The sequence below is a fragment of the Patagioenas fasciata genome, chromosome Z, assembly GCF_037038585.1.
Source record: "Patagioenas fasciata isolate bPatFas1 chromosome Z, bPatFas1.hap1, whole genome shotgun sequence".
Taxonomy (NCBI): Eukaryota; Metazoa; Chordata; class Aves; order Columbiformes; family Columbidae; genus Patagioenas; species Patagioenas fasciata.
In genome coordinates, this window is record NC_092560.1 from 3341071 (window position 1) to 3366782 (window position 25712).

The 25712-nt window shown below is 37.0% G+C and overlaps 1 protein-coding gene across 3 annotated transcripts in view; it reads right to left on the bottom strand.

Moving 5' to 3' along the window:
• The window catches only part of ADGRV1 (adhesion G protein-coupled receptor V1), a 275120-nt gene that overhangs the window by 170468 nt on the left and 78940 nt on the right, over positions 1-25712 (bottom strand). For all 3 annotated transcript variants that reach the window (XM_071801945.1, XM_071801944.1, XM_071801946.1), the window contains 27 exons: positions 25220-25361; positions 24528-24790; positions 22796-22971; positions 21985-22109; positions 20659-20825; positions 20432-20575; positions 19864-19971; positions 19107-19359; positions 18326-18448; positions 17895-18117; positions 17239-17443; positions 16086-16232; positions 13269-13524; positions 11495-11703; positions 10635-10808; positions 10057-10239; positions 9055-9234; positions 8264-8428; positions 6832-6949; positions 6162-6285; positions 4887-5025; positions 4582-4767; positions 4040-4272; positions 3399-3547; positions 3100-3298; positions 2374-2593; positions 986-1225 (listed from right to left, as the gene is read on the bottom strand). In XM_071801945.1, the coding sequence (XP_071658046.1) occupies positions 986-1225; positions 2374-2593; positions 3100-3298; positions 3399-3547; positions 4040-4272; positions 4582-4767; positions 4887-5025; positions 6162-6285; positions 6832-6949; positions 8264-8428; positions 9055-9234; positions 10057-10239; positions 10635-10808; positions 11495-11703; positions 13269-13524; positions 16086-16232; positions 17239-17443; positions 17895-18117; positions 18326-18448; positions 19107-19359; positions 19864-19971; positions 20432-20575; positions 20659-20825; positions 21985-22109; positions 22796-22971; positions 24528-24790; positions 25220-25361 (4851 nt within the window). The remainder of the gene's footprint in view (positions 1-985; positions 1226-2373; positions 2594-3099; positions 3299-3398; positions 3548-4039; positions 4273-4581; positions 4768-4886; positions 5026-6161; positions 6286-6831; positions 6950-8263; positions 8429-9054; positions 9235-10056; positions 10240-10634; positions 10809-11494; positions 11704-13268; positions 13525-16085; positions 16233-17238; positions 17444-17894; positions 18118-18325; positions 18449-19106; positions 19360-19863; positions 19972-20431; positions 20576-20658; positions 20826-21984; positions 22110-22795; positions 22972-24527; positions 24791-25219; positions 25362-25712) is intronic.

Below are 25712 nucleotides of genomic sequence, written 5' to 3' on the forward strand. Positions count from 1 at the left end.
TGATACGTAAAGAAGCTTAAGCAGGATCTAAATTGAACAGGAATTAAAATGATAGTGAGGCAGCAGAGACACTGTGAAGTCCCCTTTTGAGGTTTCTGTGCCCCCATTCAAGGAAGAAAGGGACAGAGTTTTATTTCAAATGCTGTATCTGAATATCTCGGTATCAAAGCAGGAAATGCTCAGGCACTTTGGGCTGTTTTTACAGAAACAAGTTTACAGTTTGCAAATGCATTCCTCTGGGATGGAGCTCATCCACATCTCCCTGCGTGCATCACCAGCTGCAACAAGAATTCATCGTGAAGTGACTTTAAATGCAGTTGCATCATCAGTGTGGTCTGAGAAACCAATTCACTGGTGTGCAAGGTGAAAGATTCCAGTCTAGGGAATGAACCCGGGCTCCCGAGGGAGAAACTGAGGAGTCTGCGGAAATAGAAGCTAGTTCCATCAACACCCCTCAGACCAGAAAAACAAAAGAAAAATCCAATTTTTTTGAAAGATTTATGGGTTTTGTGGGCTTCTTATAGCAGTCTTAGAAATATTTCCTCAGTTGCAATATCTCCAGAGCAATAATTTTTTTTTTTTTGACAACTCCTGCCATCTCCAGAAAAAATTCTGCATTTATCTTGCTATGCGATGGATTCCTTCTTTCATATATGATAGTTGGAGGAGAACAAAAGGTCAAGAAGGGATGAATAACAAAATGACATTTAGAAATGAGGACCCAATCCATGCTCTCTCCAAAGAGAACCACAGAAATCTGCAAATAAGTGGGCCAAGTCAGGACTTACACACCAATATTTACTAACAGATTTTTGCCTTAATTTAAAGAAGTGAAGCTGTAATAAGAGACCTAAGTAGTAGGGGAGGCAAAAATAGAGAAGAGGCAAATGACAAGCTATTCACTATGATTACCTTTCAAAGCTTTGCAGGATAAATGCCAATAACAACAGAGATCTCAGGAGAAAGAAAAGCAATAATGACTTACTATTAGTGTAATGCTGTTTGCCTTAGGATCCAGTTCTGCTTCACCTTTCATAAGGCTCAGCCTAATAATGAAGATCTCCTGAACTTCAACTTCTTCATGAGGATGGATTTGTAGCTTAATAGTTCTCAGCCCTCCTTCTCCTTCTCCAAAATAGAATGATCCGTTCACAGGGTCTCCAATGTCACTATTCAGGGGAGATAAAACCTCTTCTGAATTGGGTCCCAAGATGTCCCAATTAATCTGCGGAAGATACCAGTTTCAGCTTTACAGTGGTGACATATTATAACAGCCTCCCAGGTCGGGGGAAATGACAGAGTAACACAAGTGATATAAAAATTCTTGCATCTGGTAACAAGCTATATTTAAATATATGCTCTTATTACAAAACACAAAATATAAATAATTAATTATATGTGGGAAAATATATAGTCCTTTGGGAAAAAATAAACATTAAAAATAGAAATTCTGAAGCGCTAGTTAGCCAGTTTATTAAATTCTATATATTAGTTACAGAAAAGAAACTGAGGTTTCTGTAGCACATAACAGGAAATACAGAAGCCAGTTTCTTTTTCTCTTCCTTTCACAATTTGTTTTGCAAAGCTCACCAAATGAGTATCCTGACCAGAAACATTCCCTGGGAAGTGCGATATCAAGGCTGAAAATGACAAATATTTTCTGCAATAGAAGTTTTTAATGCCTCAAATCATGATTCACACTTCCTCAGGCCAATTAAAAGCTAAAATATTTTCAAAATTTCCCGCAAATTAGATTGTTTTTGAAGCATCTTCAGCATCTTAAAATTATTATTTTGACATTTCATTGTTTTTCAGTTTTCTTCAATGACTTCTAGGAAAAGTCAAAGATGACCAAGGCAATTTTTATATGAGGAGAGCAGTAGCTCATGGCCTTTAATGCCAATTTTCCGATCATTTGCCCAGACTGTGGAAGCCTTCTCTTGGTTCATATTTATACTTTCACTTTGGAAGTGATATGGATTGAGTGAAAAAATCTAGAGGACTCATAGTAAACAATTTGCCTAAAAAAAAAAAAATTAAATAAATTGACCAGCTTCAGGAAGTAATTCAACTGAGTTAAATTAAATTAGTGGTGGTGCATGAAATTAACTATATTTTCAATGGGATTGGGAGCTAGTTCAAAATAAAGTACTCCAGACAACAATAAAAGGAAAAAAGCAGGAGGAGAAAGAGAATTTCAAAGGAGTAACAATATTTTCTGTTATTCTGCAACTATACGGAATTCACGCTTGATGAAAAGCTGCAACTATCCCATTGGAAATCGGTCACAAGGAAGCCCCTGACGGCAAAAAAAAGAGAAGTATTTTGACCTTGTCGCTGGAAAACATTCAGTTTTTGACAACCAGGGCCCACCTGTGTCTCCCCGAACAATTTTCCCGTCCTTTCCAGCACCAGTGACACTGTTGTCGGTGTATCGGGGTTGGGAAGAGTAATTCGACTTTGGTTGACAAATCGGATGATGCCCTGGGGGGAGTCGCTTTTGGCAATGGTGACCTGGCTCAGTAGATGGAGCCCAAGGGCTGCTCCACCAGTGGCTCCAGTCAGCTGGATTTCAAATTGCTCTGCAAATTCGCTGCGTGGAAAAAAAAAAGAAAAAACAGAAAAAAAAGATGTTCTGAGACACGCAAGAACAAAAAATTAAAACTATGCTTAATCATTCAAACACACGTGCAGCTGGGTCTGTTTAAAGGTATACAGAGGTCATCTCTGTAACCATACAGCAGAAGATTCCTCCCATTTGCAGAGAATGGTGATATCTGAAATAAAAATATTGTTTTATTTTCCACACGTGCTAAATAAAAAAAAAAGGGCAAAATATTTTATTATTCACAGTAGTACTATTAACACCCAAAATTTCTGATAATCTAGGTAAAAAGAATGTAGTTGTTTGCATAAAATTTAACAGGCACTATGAAACTCCAATAATAGCTTTTTTTCCCTCCCTTTAAATTTAGGTGATGTTTCAGGGCTGCAGAAATTTGATTTTCAATTCCAACTCTACAGACAGGCCTACTGCACATGCTAAAAAAGGGTTTCTCAGAAGTACATTAGTGAATAAATATCTGATAAAATAATTACCTTTCTTCATCATCTATGATGGAGATATAGATAAAAGTCTGGTTCTGGCCATGATAAAAAATGACAGAATCATTATGGATTACATAGTCAACATTTGGAAGTGCAGAAATACTTTGAGAAAGGAAATCAGCTGTTACATCGCCATATGTTCCACGCTTTCTCACAACAGGAATCATGATTAATCCAGCGTCCTCTTCCACTGCAAGAATAATTGGGAAAAAAGTTATTTTATTTCAAAATTTGTGAGAGAGCCACAGGCTTATGCTCTAAACCATAGTGAAAACTTACGGTAAACTTACCCTGTAGAAGGATATACTGTGGATCAAACTCTATGATGCCTTCTGCATTATCACTTTTTGCTATAGTGACTCGTACTGTGGAAATATTTCCTATTATTGGGGGTTGATCTATCTGTAGACCATTTTCTTTTATGGTAAAATCAAATCCACTTGCAAGAACATAAAAAGGAATATGATATTAAAAAAATCTTGCAAAAGTATTGCAATGCAAGTATGACAATTTTCAATTATCACAAATACTTTTATTTTCTGATAGTTATCACTGAAGATTTTTGGTCACACTTTTTCAAACTAGATATAGTTTAACTGGTAGTTTTTTTCACAGAAAAATGGATCTTTCACTTTTTCTTTCATGTTTTATCTTCTTATTTGAGTTTTGTGTGATTTGACAACTTCTATGTAATGTATGGACTTTCAGTTTTAATAAATCTTAATCAGCAAAATCTTCAAATTAATGTTAAAAGAATTTGGTTTCCCATACATCCAATTTGTATTATTATGATTATTATAGCTGCCTTACAAAATTTTACAGTAAAACACCTGAAATCCAGCCATGACTTTATGCAGGTAGATCAGATTCCAAATATAATTTGATCTCCTGCTTATAATTAATTTTATCCTATAATTAATTTTATCTTTACCTTCCTTGGAGTTCCACTTTGGTAATCATCACTGAAAAGTCTTCAGGACCTTCAGGGAAGTCGTCATCATGAATTTCAACCGAAATCATTCTACTCTCCTCATGTGGTTCAAATAACAGCTCCCTTACTGTGGGGGTGAAATCAACTCCCTCCTCTGCAGTCCCATTTATTATCTGAAAGCAAAGACGCACTTTGCCATAGGATCCCCTTGAACGCAAAACACTGATGTTAACCTGTGGGAAAGAGGACATTTGCTTTAAAAAATGGCTTTGCTTTTCTGTTACCATTCTGAGACTGTTCTAAATGTACCTTTTCAATGGTTCTGTCAGGTAACAATTTGCTCTAGTAAGTGCAGAATACACATAATTTAACAGACATGCATCTTTCTCAGAGTATTAAAAAACACCAAAAGCCTCAGATGGACTGTGCTATGATAAACGCAGAATAAATCTCTTTTTTTTTTTTCTAAAGTTAAGTATAAATCTACCAACAATACTGATATCTATCAGTATTTTATGTAAGAAGGAATTTTAACCATATACCCATTTTTCCTCTTCTGTTGTCAGCAATATTTCTCGTGAAAATGTAAACTCTCCATACGGAAAATCGCTGGCGGCCATGGTAATATTTGCTGTGCTGCTAGATTCATTTATGAGTCCTCCATCACTGATTCCAGTTAGTTCAAACGTGTAGTAATGCTTCTCCTCAGGACGGTTGTCATCCACAGCCTAGGGGGAAGAGCCAATTAACCAGTTCTAATTAGAGAGGTATAACCAATTTCTAATCAAGATGCTAGCTAAATAAAAGGAAGAACTTGAAATAGCTACTGATGTAAAATCTCTTGTACCTGTATTAGAACCACTGCTGCAGACTGCCGGTCTCGCATTGTCAAGGTCCCCGACGTCTCAATAAATTCTGTGTGATGAGGGGGTGTTATATTCCAATATATTATGATTTCACCAAAAATCCCTGGGCCACGTGTCAGGCTGCAGAACACAAACACAGATTTAATCTTCTACCTTTAATATTTGATATCAAATCCACAAATATAAAGCATAGATATTGTTATGCATGGAAGAAAAGTTACCAGCACTGTGAAGCTTGAGTTTTAATGTATGAAATCACTATTAAGATCTTTACAATAACCTCTTCAGAGCAATAACATGTCTGCGGTTCTGATTTACTTCCCTGTGTTGGGAGGCATCTTGAGCTGTATTTTTACCCAGAGCACTTTACAGTTTCTTTGTACGTACAGCCCAAAGGTGGTGGCTGAAAACTGAGCTGTCTTTCTGCTTTTCAGGAAATGGACATGCAAAACAGAAGGGAAATGGGATTTACGGATAGCACCCAGAGGTAATTTGTTTTTTAAGGCAGAAAGATATGAGAATAGTACTATGAGATCACTTGAGAAATGTTCTGTGTGCTGCTTGTCTAAAAACCCAGAGGCTAATCCTACTCATGACAGTCTTGGTGAACTGAAGCATGGCAAGAAATTGTCTATACCATGATCTACTACATATTCTACAACTGCTGCTGCACAAAGCATCCCTTTGTCTGTTGGGATTCTCAGGGCAGCATGAGAAGCTGTTTTCTTGCTTATATTTGCTGTTTCACTAAGGGAAAGTGTTGTAATCCTTTTTTTCCAATACTCTTATAAGGTACGGTAACATTGTGATTTCTTCATTGTGTTTTCAGATGACTGAATGCAGTGAAATTTCATCTTGTTTCAACTAAAACCCAGTTCCTGCTTTGGTTATGCTGATCATTTTAATAATATACCAAATTTCAGTTCAAGCACCAATCCTGAACTGAATTCTGAAAAGCACAAAGCGTCTTCAAACATAATTGACTGCCTTCCCTTATTCCTTTGATTAGAATCCTCTTTCCTTTAATGAATCAATGTTGTAAATAATTTGAAGACATATTTAAAGCTACCTGGCAATACTGAAAAGATACCTGAGTAGCACGTTCTGCCTTTCTTTAAAAACAAGTATCTAATTTTAAAAATATTTTTGATTTTAGAAGTGATAACGAAACACAGCACTCAAGAAATTCTTGTCAAATGTGGAGCCTCATAGCTTTTGAAACAGAGCTGTTTTGGATAAAGGAGTGATGTACTCACCTAATAAGAGCGGTTCCATTATAATTTCCTGAAGGTTCTCCAATCAGAATATGCTGGGATGAATGGGCTATCCCAACCACCCCAGAAGCTCCTTCATCACCCACAATAATGATGGTTGCAACACCTATGAAGAGAACAAAGCTTCTCATGGTAAAAGAAAACTAGTGAGATAATTTTTTGTGTGTTTTGTGACACAAATGGTTAAGCACCAGCTTCCCAGAGAGCCCACGGAATCCCCAACTTTGGAGATATTCAGAATTTCAGTAGACAAGGAATTCATGACCTGATCTAATTGTGAAGGCAATTCAACCAGATGACCCCCCCCTAGATGGTCTCTCACAAATGAAATTATTCTATGATTCTTACAGGTCTGAACCTGGTTTTGGTTTCTGCTTCTTTTTATTAAACAATTCTTTACAGACGATGTTGACCATCTGAACACAAAAGTCTACACCAATACTTGAGTTAGATGGAAAAAATATGATCTAAAATTCTCTTTGATTTCTTCAGATAAGGAAAAAACTTAGGGAAAAATACTGACAGTCAAAACTGCTACCAACTAGCTGCACACAAAGCATATAAGAATTGCAGACTAAAATAATACGAACAGACATACTGGAATTCTCATATGAAATGTCTCAAAATAGAATGTAATGGATTAATTCTTTACCATGTACGGGGGATATCTCCGCATCACCAGTAGAAACCAGCTGAATGGTAAATGTTTCATTCCCCTCCAGCAGACCGTCTTGTACCGCGTTCAAGACAATCAACTTCTGGGATTCAGTCTGCGTCACGTAAAGACCGGAAGATAATACATATACACATTAAGCAACACTAAACAAAATATGACATTATAAAAAAACGGTTTTTCTTTAACAAATCAAGTGTTGAGCATGCATATGGTAGATACATTCCATAATATTTTTTAAATATGACATTTGGCTGAAATGTAGTAAAAACTGCCTCTAAAATATTCTGTGCCAACTCAAAAATACCCTAGCTATTCTCAACTGAATAGCAATTGAAATTACTTTTAAACTATATCCACATAGAAGTTTTCAACTGAGAGGAAACTTTATACACAGAATCTTTTATGTCAGAATGTGCATATCCAATAGAATACACACACATCCTAAGGATTAAAATTATTTAGATCAGATCTATTAGGTGATAGCAAATTGCCATCTAACCCACATTTTTGTCAGTGAGCAGTAGTAAACACTTAAAATAAGAATATAGGGAAAAAGCAGGTACATATTGTATAACTTCAGTACACCGTACTTACATACTTGTATTCTTACATGTATGCATATATAAGGAATTCAGGAAGAAAAAACAATGTCCAGAACTATCAGTAGAGAAAGGATAGCAAAATGACAGCAAAATTTTGCCAAACACTGGTGGTCTTTTAATGAGCTTTTCCAGCTGATTAAAAGCAAAAGAAACAATTGGTATGCCTATTTGTTTGATGGAAAATAGGCTTGTACAGACAGAATAGATTCTGCTTTATCTTAAAACACTGTTCTTTGGTAAGTATTTTGAGTAGACTATAAAAGACTGATATTAGGATAACAACAGTAGCTTGACAATATCCAATATTTTAAAAGGCTCTTACTGCAGATCACTAACCTAACATGAAAGACAAAGCAAATAACAGTGTCCAGTCTGAAAGTTACTTGGATTTTGTATTTATTTTATAAAATCTGCACATTTTGAGCATTCATTTATCCTTCTTACCCTTTCAATATCAATTTTCTCTTTCAACCAACTAATACTGCAATGGTATGAATGTTTCTGTAATTATTCTTCATGTTCAGTACATTTATATTCCTCTTTCTGAATTGTAAAAGCAATTCAGATCTGAAGAGCCTATCTTCCTGATGATTACATTATGTTGCTTTAAAAAAGCATGTCAGCTTTCCTCTTCTGTTTGGAAAAAAAATGAATACTGCTATCCCCACCAGTCCAAACTGGCCTTTTTCTGCTGTTCTAATACTCAGTAAGCCCCTACTTTTCTGAACACATAGCAACAACACATAAGAAGAAGACGGAATTTATAAATCTAATAGGGAAAGGATTTATTGCAACATCAGAAATACCTCACTGAAGTGGAGGGTACCGTTCAGAGGGGTCAGATCATATCTGGCAGCTTCCTCGAGAATCCACAACACTTTAACTGCTCCTCGTCCTCCCTGACTCCGACTCACCGTGAGCAACGCAACTGCAGCGGAGTCATCGGGTGCCTGAGGCTCCTTCACTGTTACCTGATGAAGAAGGAGGATGTAGGAAAGGCTGTAGCAAAAGGCATTGATACTGACTTAAACAACAAAAACTCATTATCAATGCCCAAGTAAAATAAGGGAAAGAGCGAAAATCAACAGGAAGATAACAGACGTAACAAATGTGTTGAATTCTGCTAGCAAAGATTAGTCACTCGAGTTATTTTTGTATGCCCTGTGATTCAAAACAATTACAGACAATGAGTCACACGCAGGCACAGCACCAGCAACGTGGAGAGCAGAAGAATCATTCACTGACAAGAACTAAGATGAGATATGTTTCATGATTTCTTTCCAAACTTTACTTCCAGTAATACAGATTATTACAAAAGCATTTTAATATTCAACAGACTGGTAAAAATCCTACTCAGGATGCCCTGAATTGTTAGCATACTGAACCAAAATGATTCAGTCATGCAGAAATCTACATTTATGCTGCAGCACTGTCATCATTGTTACCATCCTACCCAGCTACATGAAGACAGGCAATAACACGCCTTTCAATGGAAGAATCACATCTTCCACTGCAATGAAGGCACAACAAAATTGTCTGTGTGTTAATGGCATAAACCTAATACCCAGATTTTGCAGGAAATCCAAATCACACTCACATTCCTTTCTTCAAACCCAAATACTCCAACAGGGGAATCATTTGGTGGAATGACGACAGTTACCAGGGTGTCATCCCCAAGTCTTGCACCACCTGTTACCCTCACCAAGGCAATCTTAAATATCTCAAGGAATTCAACTTCACTGTCGTCTATGACTGTAATTTCTATTCCTCCTGTAGCCTGCAGAAATTGTTCAAAACAAAACAAAACAAAACAAAACAAAACAAAACAAAACAAAACAAAACAAAACAAAACAAAACAAAACAAAACAAAACAATCAAACAAAAGCAGAGCAACACAATTTTATTTATAATATTCCATGAACTGTTTGAAATAAATTGAAATGTAAAATAGGTAAAGTTCATCTAATAATAGATAAACACACATTATTTGTTGTGCTTATTTCTTACAATGCTTGCATATTGACAATAATATAACAAAATTTCAAGGATGGTTTTTAAGTTCATCAACATAAATCTTCTACATAAAAACCAGCAGACTTCTTGTACTCAGCAGCATGTGCAGGTAGACAATATTGTACTTCAGCCAAAATTCTGCTGACAAAGTATAACTTTATATTTTCCAAAAACCACTTGAAATTAATCCCCCTGGTGTTCACCAGGTATTGTCAGGGGATCATGAAATTTATATGTCTGTATGTAGAATGTAATGTTTATATGTAGATTGTAACTAAGGGAACATACAGGCTTAGTCTGAGTATTTGTAGAGAAGACGTTACATCAAAATTTTTAGAGTAACAGGTTTTATTATTAGAAATTATGTCCCACTTATGGAGGTACAAAAAGCATGCAACCCTGTTCAGTCAATGCTTATGAATATTCTGCTTCTCCATGCTAAAAAACTGCCGTCAGGAGCATTGTTCACATACGTAAGGCCATAAATATTTTTTTTCAATGAAAAGATGCAAATTCTGCTGGAAGAAAACATGAGAAACTCTTAAACTAGTAACCCAGAAACAGGAAAATGTCAGCAAGTGCATACCTGCCCATCTGCAAACGTCAGGTTTCCAAACGATGGTGTGAAGTCCTCAAAGGTGGCAGTTGAAGGAATGGCTTCCCAGAACAGAGTTGCTGACCCAAATCTCCCAGCCTGTCGAACAACTGGAAGTTTCAGTATATTCTGTGGTGGTGGTACCTCATAACCAGCAACAGCTCCCGTTATATCCTGTAAATTCAAGAAGAAATGGTTGAGTGTCACAGGAACCTTTTCTCTTCTTTCCTTTTGACTTACATATAAAATAAATGAAAAACTACATAATCAGTCCTAAACTGGTCTGAATTTTGCATTGACCTTGCTATGAGTAAAAGTCTGGATTAGATGACATTCTGATGTCCTTTTCAGAATATTCGGACACCAGTTTCAGTATTTTCAGATTCCTAATAAATTCTACATCTTAATTGTGAAGAACCTTTCAAGAAGGAATTGTTTGTCTAGTTTCTAGCCTTTTTATCCAGAACAATTTAGTGTCATAAAGCTTATTACAATACTATCAAAATTGATCTGAAAACACGGACTCTTTTGCTGTAATGCTATTTTAAATACTTTTCATTCAGATTTACCTTCGTAACATTGAAACTAAATACTCCTCTGGCATCATCATTTTCTTCAATTGTTATTTCAGCTATTTCCAACCCAAGCCTCTTCACACTTGGCTGCCCTCCAGTGCGGGAACCGATCAGCTGAACATCAGTAATATTGATTATAAATCCTTCTTGCAATTCTGGAACATTGTCCTGCAAAGGAATTTTTAAACGTCACATATTTAATAAAACACTCTGAGTTATAATACATCCAGAAAGCTACCTGTGGGTTGCTTACTGCCTAAAAATTCCCAGTATTTGGGACCATACGACCAATCCCTTGCTTCACACCATGAAAAAGGTGAAAGTGAGGACTTTTGCTGCGTTTTAGAAACTGAAGTTGGCAGCCAGATTCCAGATCTGTAAGAGGGGTGGAAAATATTGCTGGCTGCCACTTTTTTCTCCTACCTATAAGAAAGGTAGGTAGATTTCAGAAACTATTCCAGAACTTGTAAAGCAGTATCTTCATTTTGAACATATTGAAATAACATACATATTTCTGGAAAAAAAAAAAAAGATTTCCTGAACTACAAAACAAATCTTTTAAGAGGTATAGAAAGTAAGTCTCTTTAAAGTAACTGCTTTTCTCTTTGTCATTATTATAAGTTAATTTGGGGACTACAGCAAAAGAGAGAATTTTGTTCATTCTCAATGATAAATACTTCAATTCTTTTGAAACAGATGGCTACAATTCTTACTAATATACAACCATCTGAAAAGGCAAGAATCCCACCTTAGCCGTTTCTAGAATGCTAATTCTTATTTCTGGTATAGAAATGGTACCACTTTCCTTTTCCTTAAAAGACATTATTTGGTAGAGTTGTTGTTAGACTACTCACAGGCAAAATAGTGACTACAACAGAGGTTGTTGTTGCGTTCTCTGCCATAATGATTGTCTTCTTTTCCAGAACATAATCCTCATTCTCTGTTGCTTGGTTGGAGGGGGGGAGTTCGAAGTTAGGCATGGTGCTCAGCTGAACTGCAATCTCTCCAACAAACCCTTGCTCTCGAACAATTTGTAAACTAAGAGCAGTTGAGTTCACTTGCCCTATTACAAGGAGCAGAAAAAAAAGCAAGTCATGGTTGTTTTTAACTCTTGCCCTGCTTTATTTTCAGCTCACCTAATTGCGCTGGAGCTGCTCGCTAGAGCCCACTTCAGTCCTGCTTAACAAGACAACAATACTTGGATAATTCAATGACTCAGGTAAATGAGCACATCTGAGTGGTCAGAACACATACAACATGCAGTGAATACATCTGGAAAGCATTTTAAAACTGGATCTAGAAAGAGGGCAAAATGCAGAATATTTACAGTTTTAAATGTTTACTACACAAACTGTTACTTGGACATTGCTATCTTTATTTAGTTTTCCTTCAGAACTCCCAGCTCATTATTTTGCCTTTACATGCCTACGGGATCACTATTGACGCTAATACATAAAGCACCATTGGAGATAGTCACTCTTGCTGTAAATTTTACATTTCCTTAACTCAAATGTTGAAGAGAACGAGATACACTTGCATCAGTCAGGCTCAGATCCATTCTGGAAAAGCGGATTTGCAATTTTTTTCCAATAAACCACCAAGTAGCGTTTGGCTAATAGACTGGAGAAATATAAACACATAAAAAGCAACAGGCTTTGTACTTCAGACTAGTTTCTGTCACTTTTATTAACTAGATACTACTTCACACTTAGCACCTGTATATAATTGATTAAAAATACAATCTTTAAAGATTGGAAAAATGCGCAATGAGTGAAACCTAAGAACATTCCCTGAATCCAGACTTCAAAATATAAATGTTTATAATGTGCATGTGTGTGTATGTAAGGAATCAACAGCATCCTTTCACAACACTTTCAGTCAGTAAAGAAATGGGCAACACTAATTCACATTCAAATAGAACTGGGGAGAAGGTTTTATCTGCAATAATGTTCTGGTGAAAAAAAAAAACAACGTATTTTTCATAAATTTCATCTGTTAATTTGCATAGAATTTTAAATTGCCAGGGAATTTCAGTTGGGGTTTTGAAGTACGAATAGCCCATTAGGCAGCTGCTGGAAAACCACCCGGCTGCAGAAAACACCAGAGCAAACAGCTGGGAGGTCCCTGGTCCACCATTTACAATCTCATGTGGTGCCCAGAGGGAAAACTGACATGACCCAATGAACCAGAGAGCTGGCAAAAAGAACAAACTCCAATTTGGTTTCCTTGAAATGGAATTTGCACGTGCACTGCTTCCTACCTTCCCCTATCCCACAGGGGAAGATACTTCTCTCTTTGAGCCAGTTCATGAGGAAAGTCTTTCTGTGTAAATTACTTTAAACAGTATGTTAATCCCATTAAATGGGCAAGTTCAGCTTTTTGCTTAATTAGAAGTATTTTACATATTAGTGATCTGCAACGCAAGATGACAAGAAAGTAATAAAGGACTGGATAATGTTGATGTATGCAGTGTGAAATACAACATAAAATGTAGTGAAACAACACAGTTATGTATTTTAATGTTATGTTATAGATTGTATATGTACAAAAATTGTTATAGCTTAAACAATGCTGATTTTGAAATGCTTTTTTTTTTTTTTTTAACTAAAAATCAAGAAACAGATTTACCTTCTGGCTCTGTGACTTTAACAAAGAGCGACTCCATATGCCACCCAATCACGCCGTGTGGAGAGTCGCTGGGTAAAATGGTAAGGACAGCCCTCGCCCTTTTGGGATCGATGACAGCTCCTTTTGTGGTGTCCTGAACACCCATGGTGGTAACGTGGGTCAGTGTGATTTCCACTGTCTCCGAAAGCTCTGCAACGCTGTCCGCCAGAATGGTCAGGGTGATTGTGGACAGGGCCTGACCTTCCGAAAATGTAATCTGAAGTTTTAGGGGAAGGGAAAACAAAAATAGTCAAACTTCTTCTCAATGCTGTTGTACCATCTGCTTTATTCTGTAAAACTCTATCAATTAAATAAAATTTACACACACGGACACATATACAACATATACGCATACATATATCTATAAAATATAATCACAGAAACATGGAATACCAGGTTGGAAGGGAGCATAAGGATCATCTGGTCCAACTTTTCCTGCAAAAGCCCAGTCTAGACAGGCTGGCCCATCACCTGTCCAGCTGAGTCTTAAACGTGTCCAATGTTGAACAATGGGGACATTATTACAGTGGCTGATTGTTCTCCTTGTGAAAAATTTCCCTCTTGCATCTGACCAGAGTCTTCCCAGGAGTAAATTGTACCCTTTGCCCCTCATCTTTTCCATGGGACTCCTTGTAAATACTCCATTTAAATACTGGAACACGGTGCTGAGCTCTCCCCTAAGCTTCTTTTCCAAAGGCTGAACAAGCCCAGTTCTCCCAGCCTTTCCTCCTGTGGCACCTTCCCAGTCCTTAGACCATCTTTGTGGCCCTTCCCTGGACCCTCTCCAGTCTGGCCACCGCTTTTTTGTACAGTGGAGACCAAAACCGAACAGTGTTCCAGGTGTGGCCTCACAAGTGCTGAGTAGAGCAGGATAATGATTTAACTCCGCTGTTGGTGCCCTTGCTGGTGCAGCCCAGCGTCCCCTTTGCCACCTTTGCTGCAGCAGCCACTGGTCACCCGTGGTGAGCTGGTTGTCCCCCAGGGTCCCCAGGTCTCTTTCCACAGAGCTGCTCCCAGCCGGGTAGATCCCAGCTGTGCTGCGCTCCTGGATTTTGTTCTCCCAGGTGCAAGACCTTACACTTGTCCTTGTTGAGCTTCATCAGGTTCTTGTCAGCCCACTCTTCCAGCCCATCCAGCGCTTCCTGCAGGGTGGCTTTCCCTTCCAAAGTGTGCACGTCCCCACTCAGCTTGGTGTCATCAGCAAACTTCCCCAGGGCACGCTTGATCCCGTTATCCAGATCACTCATGAAGACGTTGAACAGTGTGGGATCCACTGGTGACAGGCTGCCAGTTTGAAACGGAGCCATTTCCCACCACGCTCTGGGTACGGCCTGTCAGCCAGTTCTCCATCCTCTGCAGGCACCACTTGTCCAGACCACGGCGCTTCAGTGTCCCGAGGAGGAGGCTGTGGGCCACCGTATCGAAAGCCTTGGAGAAATCCAGGTAGACAACGTCCACTGCTCTCCCCACATCAACCGAGCAGTTACTTTGTCATAGATGAAGTTTGTCAAGCACAATTTGCCCCTGATGAATCCGTGCTTGCTTTCACTAATCACATCCTTCTTTTGACTCATGATGGCCCCAGGTGGATTCATCCCATAACTTTCCCAGGGACTGAACTAAGACTGATGGGCCTGTAATTTCCCAGATCCTCCTTTCAGCCCTTCTTGTAGGTGGGGTGACATAGAGGCCTCCTCCAGTCTTCTAGGACACACCCTCATCTCCATGACTTCTCAAAGATTATGAAGAGCTGATCTTTTCTGTTTTGCTTGGTTGTTTGTTTTTTGGGTTATTTTCTTTGTTTTTTTTTTTTTTTTTTCCACATAAAATGATTGAGAAATGCTCTATTTATACTATTTTTATTTTTAAATTCAAAAGGCCTGACACTTTATTACGCATCTCTCAACAAGGAAGATCTGTCTATAAAGACTTAGGCTACACCTATGTTGAACGATAAATGGAAATTTTCAGTGAACAACATCATGCCTTTACCTTTCTGTCTCTTCCTACCTGCAAAAGTATGCAAGAAAATCTCGTAGCATCCATCTGGAATGCTCAAGGAACACTCTAATAATTTCAGTGTGTTTGTTTTAGCAACCTTGTTTTCCCCTCTGTCAATCTTTCTTTAAATTTTTAATCTTATTTCTGATCCATTATTTCCAGGTGTAAAGTTAATTTCTACAGTCTTTCGGCCCTTTCTTCCCTCATCTGTGGCTTGTGCTACAGTTCTGCAGCCTCAAAGACCACAGGGCTTTGTGTCTTCTGCAGATGGCCACCAGGTGGGGGCCCTTGAAGAACCTGGCATTTGTCCACCCTGAAGCATAACAAGAATTTAATGGAAACAGGAAGCATTGGATTTCAACACAGCTGGAAATCTAAGCAGCCTCAGAAACAGGGAAAACCAGGGTTTGCGACATTTTCCTGGACCACCAAAGCTCTCAGTTGTATTGACAAGATCAGGAGGAAGAGCAAACGCTCCCGGATTCCCACCAATGCAGATGGTTTGACACAGCAGAAGGAAGAAAGACAGATGGGAACAGGACATTGCAGATACACATTTGTAGTGCCTGGACGGCATTGCAATATCTGGTTCTAGATGAGTGAGAATGATGCTGCAGCCAGAAGTGCAAACTGCCAAAATCTCAGCAAACGACCAGGAAGCCATAATTAACAGAATGGGGCAATCTGACACGTACTGTCCTCCCTCAGCACATCTGCACCTGCTGTCTGAGACAACACAGTCAGTGCTTCCCTAATACCACAGAAAACATCACATACCATTCCTGAAGCTGGAAATATGTCACTTATGCTCCCATTAGCGATCCACTCGACTGTAACTCGTCCATATGTTCCTATTAAACGTTCTATATTCAAGGTGATCAAGCTGTCCTGTTCCATTTCCTCAACTTGTTTAAATAAAGAACTCTGGAAAACATAAAGTAGCATAACCATAACATTATTTTCTTATAAAGATTAGTTTATTTTGGGATCCAGGTATTCAATGGGGGCCAGTGACACTGAGCATCAAAAAGTTAATATATTTTAAGTGGCTAAATATGTGTGCATTCTTAAATTTATATGCCCTATTTTTCAGAGGTAGTCAATACTCCAAGGTTTCAAGAAGATAATTTAAAACATCAGACGTCTTCACCTTAAAGCAAAAAACCCAATGACTTTTGTTTGCTTGTTTGTGCTTGTTTGGGTTTGGTTTTTTTTTTGATTTTTAGTACAGTATTTTATGTCCAAATTGTATGAAGCAGATAACAAACAAGCGGACCTTCAAGAAAGACACATTTTTACTGATGTTACGTTGCTGTTATTCACCCTTCTCACACAAATCCAGATGCAATGTTTCAGTTCAGTAACAGCTCTTCTGTGTTTTATATCTTCAGTATGCATTTACTACATACCTGTCTCATCTACAGTGTTCGGCAATTTTAAGTATTAGCCACTTCCAAATAATACCTTCAGTCTGACATTTTTTCCAAATAAATGATTTTGTTCTGGCAGGCTGGCTCATCTTGTGACATAACCCAATCAATATATTGTCCAGGGGAAAAGGATCTTCAGGTTAGTTTTATTCCCTTGATTAAGCAAACAGTAGTGACTCTATGATGATTCATATATGCCATCTGAAAATTGAATTTTTATGTTGTTGCAAAACAGAAATTATAAACTCATGTGTTGATCTAAATGGAGGTTATAAAAATCTCACATAAGAGGCAGAGTGTGGAACTGATTTTCTATTCCCTTGTGTTCTATATAATCACAGGACAAGGAAAAACGGATGTTAAAAAGCTTCTAACTTGGATTGCTACAAGAGTTTAGCAAAACAATCCCTTCACATGCTCCAGCCTACAGTTTTAGTACATTTCTGTTTCATTATTCATAAATAATATATACATATTTTAATTATTTCCCTTAGATTTACCTGAGCAAATCCGATGACTCCATAAGCATTGTCATTGGAAGGAATAATTATGTTAACAAAACCATGAGCGCCAATCTCTGCACCTCCTTTAGGGTTTTTCAACCACACTTTGAAGGATTCTTCCTCCTCTGGGATGATATCATCCAGGATATTGACTGCTATCACAGCTTCCATGTCACCAGGCTCAAATATCAGTTCACCTGAACTAGCATAAAAACACACACATCAAATAATTATAAAATGAGGGTAGCTGATTAATGAACTTTGAAAGCACTGTTGTAAATTTAATGAGCTTTTTTGGAGCTGGAATTATTGTTTACATTCCTGTGGAAGTAACTGAGGTATAAAAGTTGCAAATCTCTTTGTTTGCTTTTAAATGACAATAGATCATAAAGTGAAATTAATTATGAAAGTAATTTTATTTATACTTTTTAAAAAAAATCAAGTTGTAACCGCAAGTCCTCTCTCATCAGGTTTTAAAGCCACTTGTGAGGCTGTTTGACTTCAGGTTATCTTAAACCTCCCCCTAAACATTTCTCTTTAGTGTTAATAAGCACAACAGGAGTACATAATCCTCTCCACTGCAACAAAAACAGTATCACAGAAAAAAGAAATACCAGAGCTTGGAGAAAGCTATGTAAAACAGAAAAACCTACCTCGGTATAAAATCTGATTGGTTGGAGATAGTGGTCAGCTCATAAATCTGGGAGTTGGACTCTATGGACAGAGCAATCAAGGTCTTGCTGGAGTTCAGAGACCTTGCGGTAGCTGAAGTGACATGACCTGCACATGGGGCTTCCAGCATTACAGAGAACTGGTTTTCTTCAGAGCTCCAAGAATACAACGCTGTTGTGTTCTTACCGGATAGGAGGATGTGAACTGCATTGAGGAAGGAGGAGAGAAAAAACAAATATTTGATGATATATTCAAAATTTCTCCTTATAATGCCAGAATTTCCCTCGGTATCACAATGATTACAGTAACTTTTAAAGTCTGATAAATAATATGGAAAAAAAGAGCACATATATTTCTGCAATTCCAGTATTATACGCCAAGATTTGAACAAATATTGTAATTTAAGTCTTACCTAAACCAGAAGGAGGCATGAAAACGTGGATGTTTCTTACAGTGCAGACTGGAAGAGACTGAAAGTGTCTAAAGGTAGATTGCCCTGTCTCCCAGATGAAAATTTCAGAAGAATTTCCAAATTCTGCAAATGATCAAAATGACAAAATTCATTTGCTGCCTGTTAGTTAAATTGCACACTGGTGGCCATTCAAAAGGTAGAGTCTGGGAGCTTTAATTACAAAGTGAGACTAATTATCGTATTTTCCTTTTTACTTGGTGCATAACTCCATAGTATGACTGGTCTCTGTGGGGTGATTTATCCACTAACATCGTTTAAGGGCTTTTCTGCACACATTCACATTAAAGAACACTAAGATTGCCAGTAGACAGCACACAATTACAAATAAACCTGCAGACTGCAGCATAAAGTTTTTAATGGGCATAGGGAAGCAGTCAAAAAACAATGCTTAAATGTCATACTTGTATTGAAAATATGTACTTTGCTGACTAATGATCTTTGTGTATTACAAAGCTCAGAAAAGCTTAGAAAAGGTGCGATGAGCAGTTAGGAGAAGAGAGTTATTTTTTCCTGTTTTTCTTGGGAAAATATTTCATCAGTTTAATAAGTATTTGAGAACAAATGCAATGCTTTTATTTTCTGAGGGACAAAAGAGAGATTGTATTGATCAAATGCTCATCAGAGAATTGTCATCCCCCATCCAAACTCTTTTATACCAAAAACCTTTGCTACCAAACCAGCACACACTTAGGAAACCCAGTGTTTGTCTCCTCCTGAATACCTTTTGCAATAATTAAATAGACATCAGATCCAGAAATCCAGGCCTCCATGTGTTTTATTTCTTTTGCAGGTAACTGATGAAGATTCCTAAACTCATTATTCAACCACCGGTACAAGAGAATGTTCTGGCTGGTATTTGACAAAGAAACTAGTAGGTACATGACACCTCCTCTAGCAAACAATGCAATATTCAGAGCTCCGGAAAGTGGAAGCCGATGATGCAGAACAAATATCTCTTTATTCCACTGGAAAACCTGCAGAAATATGAAGGTTTTTTTCCTTATATACTCATAATACAGATCAAGAGAAGAAAAAATAAGTGCCATGCTGAAAAACTGTGAAGACTCATAAAAAATTGAATTCCTCATTTCTATGGTGGACCATACATTAAGGTAAAAGCACATTGGTAAGTAACCTTACTGCAAGCAGCTGTGCCTGCTCTTCAGATTAATAGATTTATGGTCATAAACTATTTCTGTTCTTATAGGTTTTTAACATGCTAGATTTCAAAACAGAAATAACATTAGCAATGAAATCAAACTAAATATAAATTATATGTTAACACAGAGAGTATTGGCACAGTTAAACAAGTCTAGAATTTTAAGAATTATACATCCACAATAGAAACATAAGTACTTTTTCAGAAACAGATACTTAGACTTGTTTGTTTGTTTGTTTTTTATTACCCCTTCACATTTCAAACTCAAAACTGAACAAACTACCCACATCCAAGCCAGGGAATACAAATGTGTTCTAACCTGGATGGAACTGGAACTGTTTGTATGACTCACAAAAATCAAATACTCTTCTCCATCCACAGAAAAGTGTTTCACTTGTCTGGTATCCAGAATAGGGAGAGTCTGTATCTGTGAGGGAAATATGATGAAAATGGCGTTTGATGTTTGTCATTTAAAGTGACAAGTTTATGCATTTATTTTTAAAATTTGGAAAATTGCTTGTAAATCTACAGATAAAATGCATAACATTACATATGCATGCTTTTATAATTCGTGCAAAATGTCTATAAATGTGTGCACATGGGTATATATATTACAAAATTAATATATCTTATCATAAATTTTTCAGACAACATTCTATATCTCGATGGCTCCACAGTTTCTCTCCCCACTTCCAAGGTCATTTTCCCCCAACTCCCAAAATGTAAATTAAAAGAACCGCAGTAAACAACCAGCTGTGACAAATTTAGATCACTGAAGTCACGCACTGTGTTAGGGCCCCGAATTAACTGAGCAGAAAGTGCTTTTTCCAAAACATGGCCAGACTGGACAGCCTCCCAAGGTCTTTTTTTAAGCAAAACACATTTACCTTCAAGAGCCTGCGTCCAGGCATGAATGCATACATGGTGGTGTTGGAAGCTCCCTGCCTGTCTCCTCCATGAGTTATCACAAGGTAGGGAGAGGTGTGGATTTGGAAAGACACACAGCTCTTAGGATTCCACATACTGAAATTCTGAGAGAGGAATAAAAAGGCGAAAAGTGAGGCTTAGATTCTTTATTAAGTATCACAGTTGGTGCCGGCAAGGAAACATTTACCTCAACAGGAACAAATACTCCTTTCCACTGGTAGACAGTAGAAAACGTAGCAGGAGGTGTACGCAACAGAATACCATATAGGATTTCTCCTGATGTAAAGAAACACCAGCTAGATGCTGACTCTTCTACAAAACTTTGCAAGACAGACAGGACACTGATACCACCCCCTGCAATACAGTAAAAGAAAATACTGTTTATTAATACCTCATTCTTGAGGTATTTTTCAATGACATTTTCATGATTTACCTGCCGAAACTAGACCTAGTATCAGAAACATCGAAGTTGTCTATAAATTGTCTGTGTAAGTGTATATAAATGCATGGGAAAAATACCGTACTGAGGATGCAATGATAGTTAAGCAATAAATGTATTCATTTATTACAGCTGCATATGGAAGAGGCATAGGCAATTTGAGTCTGATTCAGAATGACTCAGTTTGGAATTTAGCTGGTGAGAAAATTAGCTGGATACCAATACTGAAAAAAAGAAAAGAAACTAGAAAATGTAGGTGTTTGTCCTCCTTCTCCCCCTGATCACAACAGGCAGTCATGGCACTAATATCCTTAAACTCCTTAAGCCATTCAGCTGGCTTATAGAAAAAAGAGCTGTTGTTAGAATTAAGTCCAAGAACTGAAGTCCCAATCCTACACGTAGGTTAGACAAGTTGCTGAGCCAGAGATTTTCATCTACATTCAAAATTAGGCATTTCCTTTTTTTCCCTTGTTGATTTTAGTCTGGACTGGTGAGCAGCTATACATGTATCAGTATTGGAACAAAAATAATACTTAGCATGGAAATGGGAACAAGCAGGTAGAGACAGAAGGATGTTTTCCTTCAAAGGAAGTGCTAATTTGGACCAGATTAAAGTGTTCATGAAATTAGAGCCTGAGAATCCCATCAATGCACACTGGGAAATAGGATAGAAAATGTGCGGTGGTGGCATTTCTCAGACCAAAGCTATGTCAGGTTTATGTGAGGTATGTCTCTTATACTGTATTAGAAAAATACAAAGTTACAAAAAGAGCATAACAGATTTAATTTAAAAAAAAAAAAAAGTCTAGTGACAATAGTGTTTGTATAAGAAGCAAGGAGAGCAATACAGATGACTGAAAACAAGTGGCAGAGTGGCTGATAACAAGGTGATTCTTAAGCAGCTAAGCTCTTTTATCTAATGAATTTTGACACGCTCAGAAAAGCATTAATTAATGTAATTGAGGCTGAATATGTAAATTTAGATTCCAAAGTCACATCTCCTGTATGTTTGGCTAGTTTCTTGCTATCTCCACTCTGTCAAAAGCAGTGGAATTCTCTATGAAATGAACGTACTGATGCCAAATGCAGTATCCGACAACGTCTCCCACTCAACACTCACAGACATGTTGAGCCCATTACTCCGTGAAACTCTCAAATAAGCTGTGGTGTTGGCTTCTTCAATTATGAGGAAATTTGTCCTAAATTTGAAAGTTGTGAAAATAAAGAAAAAAATGTGTTATTTTTCTAGTATAAGAGTCTTAGAGTACAGTTCCAGCTATGGAATATACAAGACAAATAAAAATAAAATAACCGGTTCTGCTACCTGATGGACTGGTAGCTACATTAAGGTCATCCAGTGTTTCTTACCACAAGACCTCAGTAAAATCGTAGGCAATTCAACAACATTTTAAACAGACCTGAAATTTAACACACCACCTGTACAGTTTCAGCTGAATAATTTTTGAAAACGTCATTCCATACAATCTGTTTGCTTCTGAAAAAACATCCTTGAGTGAAAGTTTGTTTTACACAAGCTTAAAACCAAAAATAAATTATCAAATGTATTACTCCGTCAGCACTGATCCGAGGTTTGCATTACTACTAGTGGAATATTTATGCACTAACAAAATACTGTTTTAGGGAAAAAAACATAGATAAATTGACAGTTCTAAAGATGGACAGTCCATTTTAAGTGTTTTTCTGTTCTTTTTATAGCAGTAACAGTATTTGACAGACAGTGTACTTTTCAAAATTACAAATGTTTTACAATTGGCTTGCTGAATTTCCTCAAAAAGGGATTCATCAAAGACAAAGTTGTAGAGTGATTATGATTGATTTTATTGATTATGAAAAATCTTCTTTTAACCGAACCAGTGTTTATTACCTATTTTTAAGTGGATAGATGCTGAAAAGCCCTAGCGGAGCCTGGTTCTGCAGTATCGTAATCATGGTTTGCACTCTTGTGCCCAGCCTGGCTCCTCCCGTTGGATTGAAGAGGGTGACAACAAAATGCTCATCCATTTCTGGTTCCTCATCCAGTATCGCAGAAATATGCAGCGTCTGGTAAGAAAACAAGCACAGAAGTCATTCACACTTGACAGCTCATGATGACTCAAGCCCATCAGACCAAGCTACTGCTTCTGCTGCTTCTCTACAGCTTTGGACAGCACAGCAGGAGAACCACAACTCTTGGAAATGGAGAAGATGGAGTTGAGACAAGGACACTTTGGGCTGAGGTTCTAAAGACATCCATGACCTTCACTGGCACAAGACTAAGAAAAGTACATTTTTTTTTTTTCTTTCTCCTTTTTTTCTCCTCTCATCCTAAAACCCCCTGAAATGTGATAGTTTTTGATCCTTTTTTCATACTTATTCTACACATTGTTGGTAATCCATAGTCCCCATACAGCTAACTGATCCCCTAATGCAGCTCAGTCACAGTGGTTTTAATTTACTTCACTTGGCTCTAGGGCAACAGGGTAATTTTACCACTGATGCTGGGAAGAAAGAAGAGAAAAAGGCAAGAATGGAAGGATATTTTTAATATTTTCTCTCTCTCTTCCTGATGCTTCTTTTCCCTCTATTGTACCACTGGGGATGAGAATAGGATCTTCTCAAGACAGACATGAATTAGCAGAGAAATATCTAGGGAGAGGTAGGTGTTTTCACTATCATTTGGGGCTCATTGCCATCCTTCCCACTACCCAAACAGACAAAAATTTACAGAGCAACATATAGCTTTGCTATAGGAAAAAAAAGTTATTAATGATGGATCCAGAACTAAACCAGTTTTCAAAACCCTCTAGATCCCTGTTTATATCTGCAATAAACCATATTTAGAGGTCTTTTTAAGAAGACTTTGACTTCCCACAGATGTGCCATGCTGCCCAGCACTGCAGTTCCAAATGTATTTAAGGTTCAGAAATTGAAAACCAGCATTTCCAGAAAGGTTTATTTCAATTCTATCCCACTAGCCGTAATATACTAACCTGTTACTGGTCATAGCTTCACTGATAAATAACATAAAATAAATAATAAAATAAACTGCCATTAAACTTCAGAAGGTTGAGGATTTTACAAATTTAAGCTAGCTCATTTTCTAGCTGACATTTTTGTGGGGACAATACAGATGCAGTGAGTTCAATAAAACATTTTCTGTTACTAAGACTCTGCGAGCTGTTTATGTTTCACATTTTTTGCAGCACACTCTGTGCAGTTTAGACCAGCTGAAGTATCACATTAAATAATGGGATTTTTACTTCAACCTTAAGTATTTATGCTTGTAAATTATCACTTCATTTCAAAGTCTGTGTTTCAGCTACATGCTGAACACGTGAAAATAAATGTTACTATGCATTCAGAAACATTATATACCTATCATATTGTTTTCAATTTACATTATCCATTACAAAGAAAGAAATACCTAGAAAAGAGCATTTTTAATTTTAATGTACTTGCAATCCCATGACCCAATTTACTCTGAGAATGAAAGAAAACATAAGGAAAAAAATAAATACAGAAAAACAAAAACAAAACAAAACAAAGACATTGCTGAAATCTTTCCAACAATTCCTAAAAAACTTTCTTTGCTTCTCTGGTATAAATCATCAAATTACCTTGAATCTGACTCCCTCTTCCAGCACAATATATCCTTGAGAAGGGGTCAAATCCACTGATGCCTCTGAAGAATTAATTTCGCTTACAAGATATTGAACAGTCACGGTACCAAATATCCCCTGAGGAGGTTCTCTAATAATATTTAATACTGCAACACTTTCCATCAAATGGAGAGCTGTTTGTTCTCTTAGGAAGAAGTGGTCACTGTTATTGAATGACAAAACTCCATGGCCATCATCATTGGCAAGTATGGTAATTGTGGCTTTTGAGAAATAAATAATGGAAATATTATTTAATTAACACAGTTAAACATAATTGCATATATATACAAATCAAACACATACAAACACAATCTTTTTTTCCTTTAGTGTATATATAACGCTTTAATGTCCATAATATTATTTGAAGAGATTATGCAAGTATTTTAGTTTACCTAGGAATATTTATAGACAGGTATAATTTAGACTTTCTTATCAAGAAGCTCACTTTCAAATTTTTGTTTCTTTATTTTATGTATTACCTTGTTAATTGCAAAGAATTCACGGGGATGTTTAAGAACTTTCCAAAGGACTATAAAGATCTACTATGCCACGGCAATGGTCTTTTCTGAAATAAGATTATTCTGAAGAATGAAATTATAATGATTGCCATGCAATCTTAAGAGAATTATAACATCAAAACTAAGTTTTACCTGTTGTGTTCTCCCCTAATTCCAGCCCCAGAGAGGGATTTGTTAAAATTAACTGGAACTTCTCATCACCTTCAGGAATATCATCATCAAAAATCGTAACAACAACAGATTTATTCCTTTCTCCATCAGCAAAAAAAAGAGTCTAGCATTGAAACACAGAAAGCATTGAGTACACAGCAGTTGATAATATGCAAAGAATTTTTCAGCTAAGATAAACAGAATTGTATTAAATACAATGGAAAAGTAGGCAAGCACAACTATAATCTCTGTGTCCTAATAAATTGATTAAAAACGTAAATAAAAATGTTCAGCACATTGCAGAATGAGGGCAAACAAGAGCAATTTACTTTGAAAGTTCTGCTGTAAAAAATATGAAACTTTATATAAAATCTTTGAGTAAAATTGTATTTGAGACAGACGTTTGAAAGTTTACAATGTGTCTTATAAAAATACTTCCATATTTAAAAAGAAAGAAACAGTAAAATAAGATGAC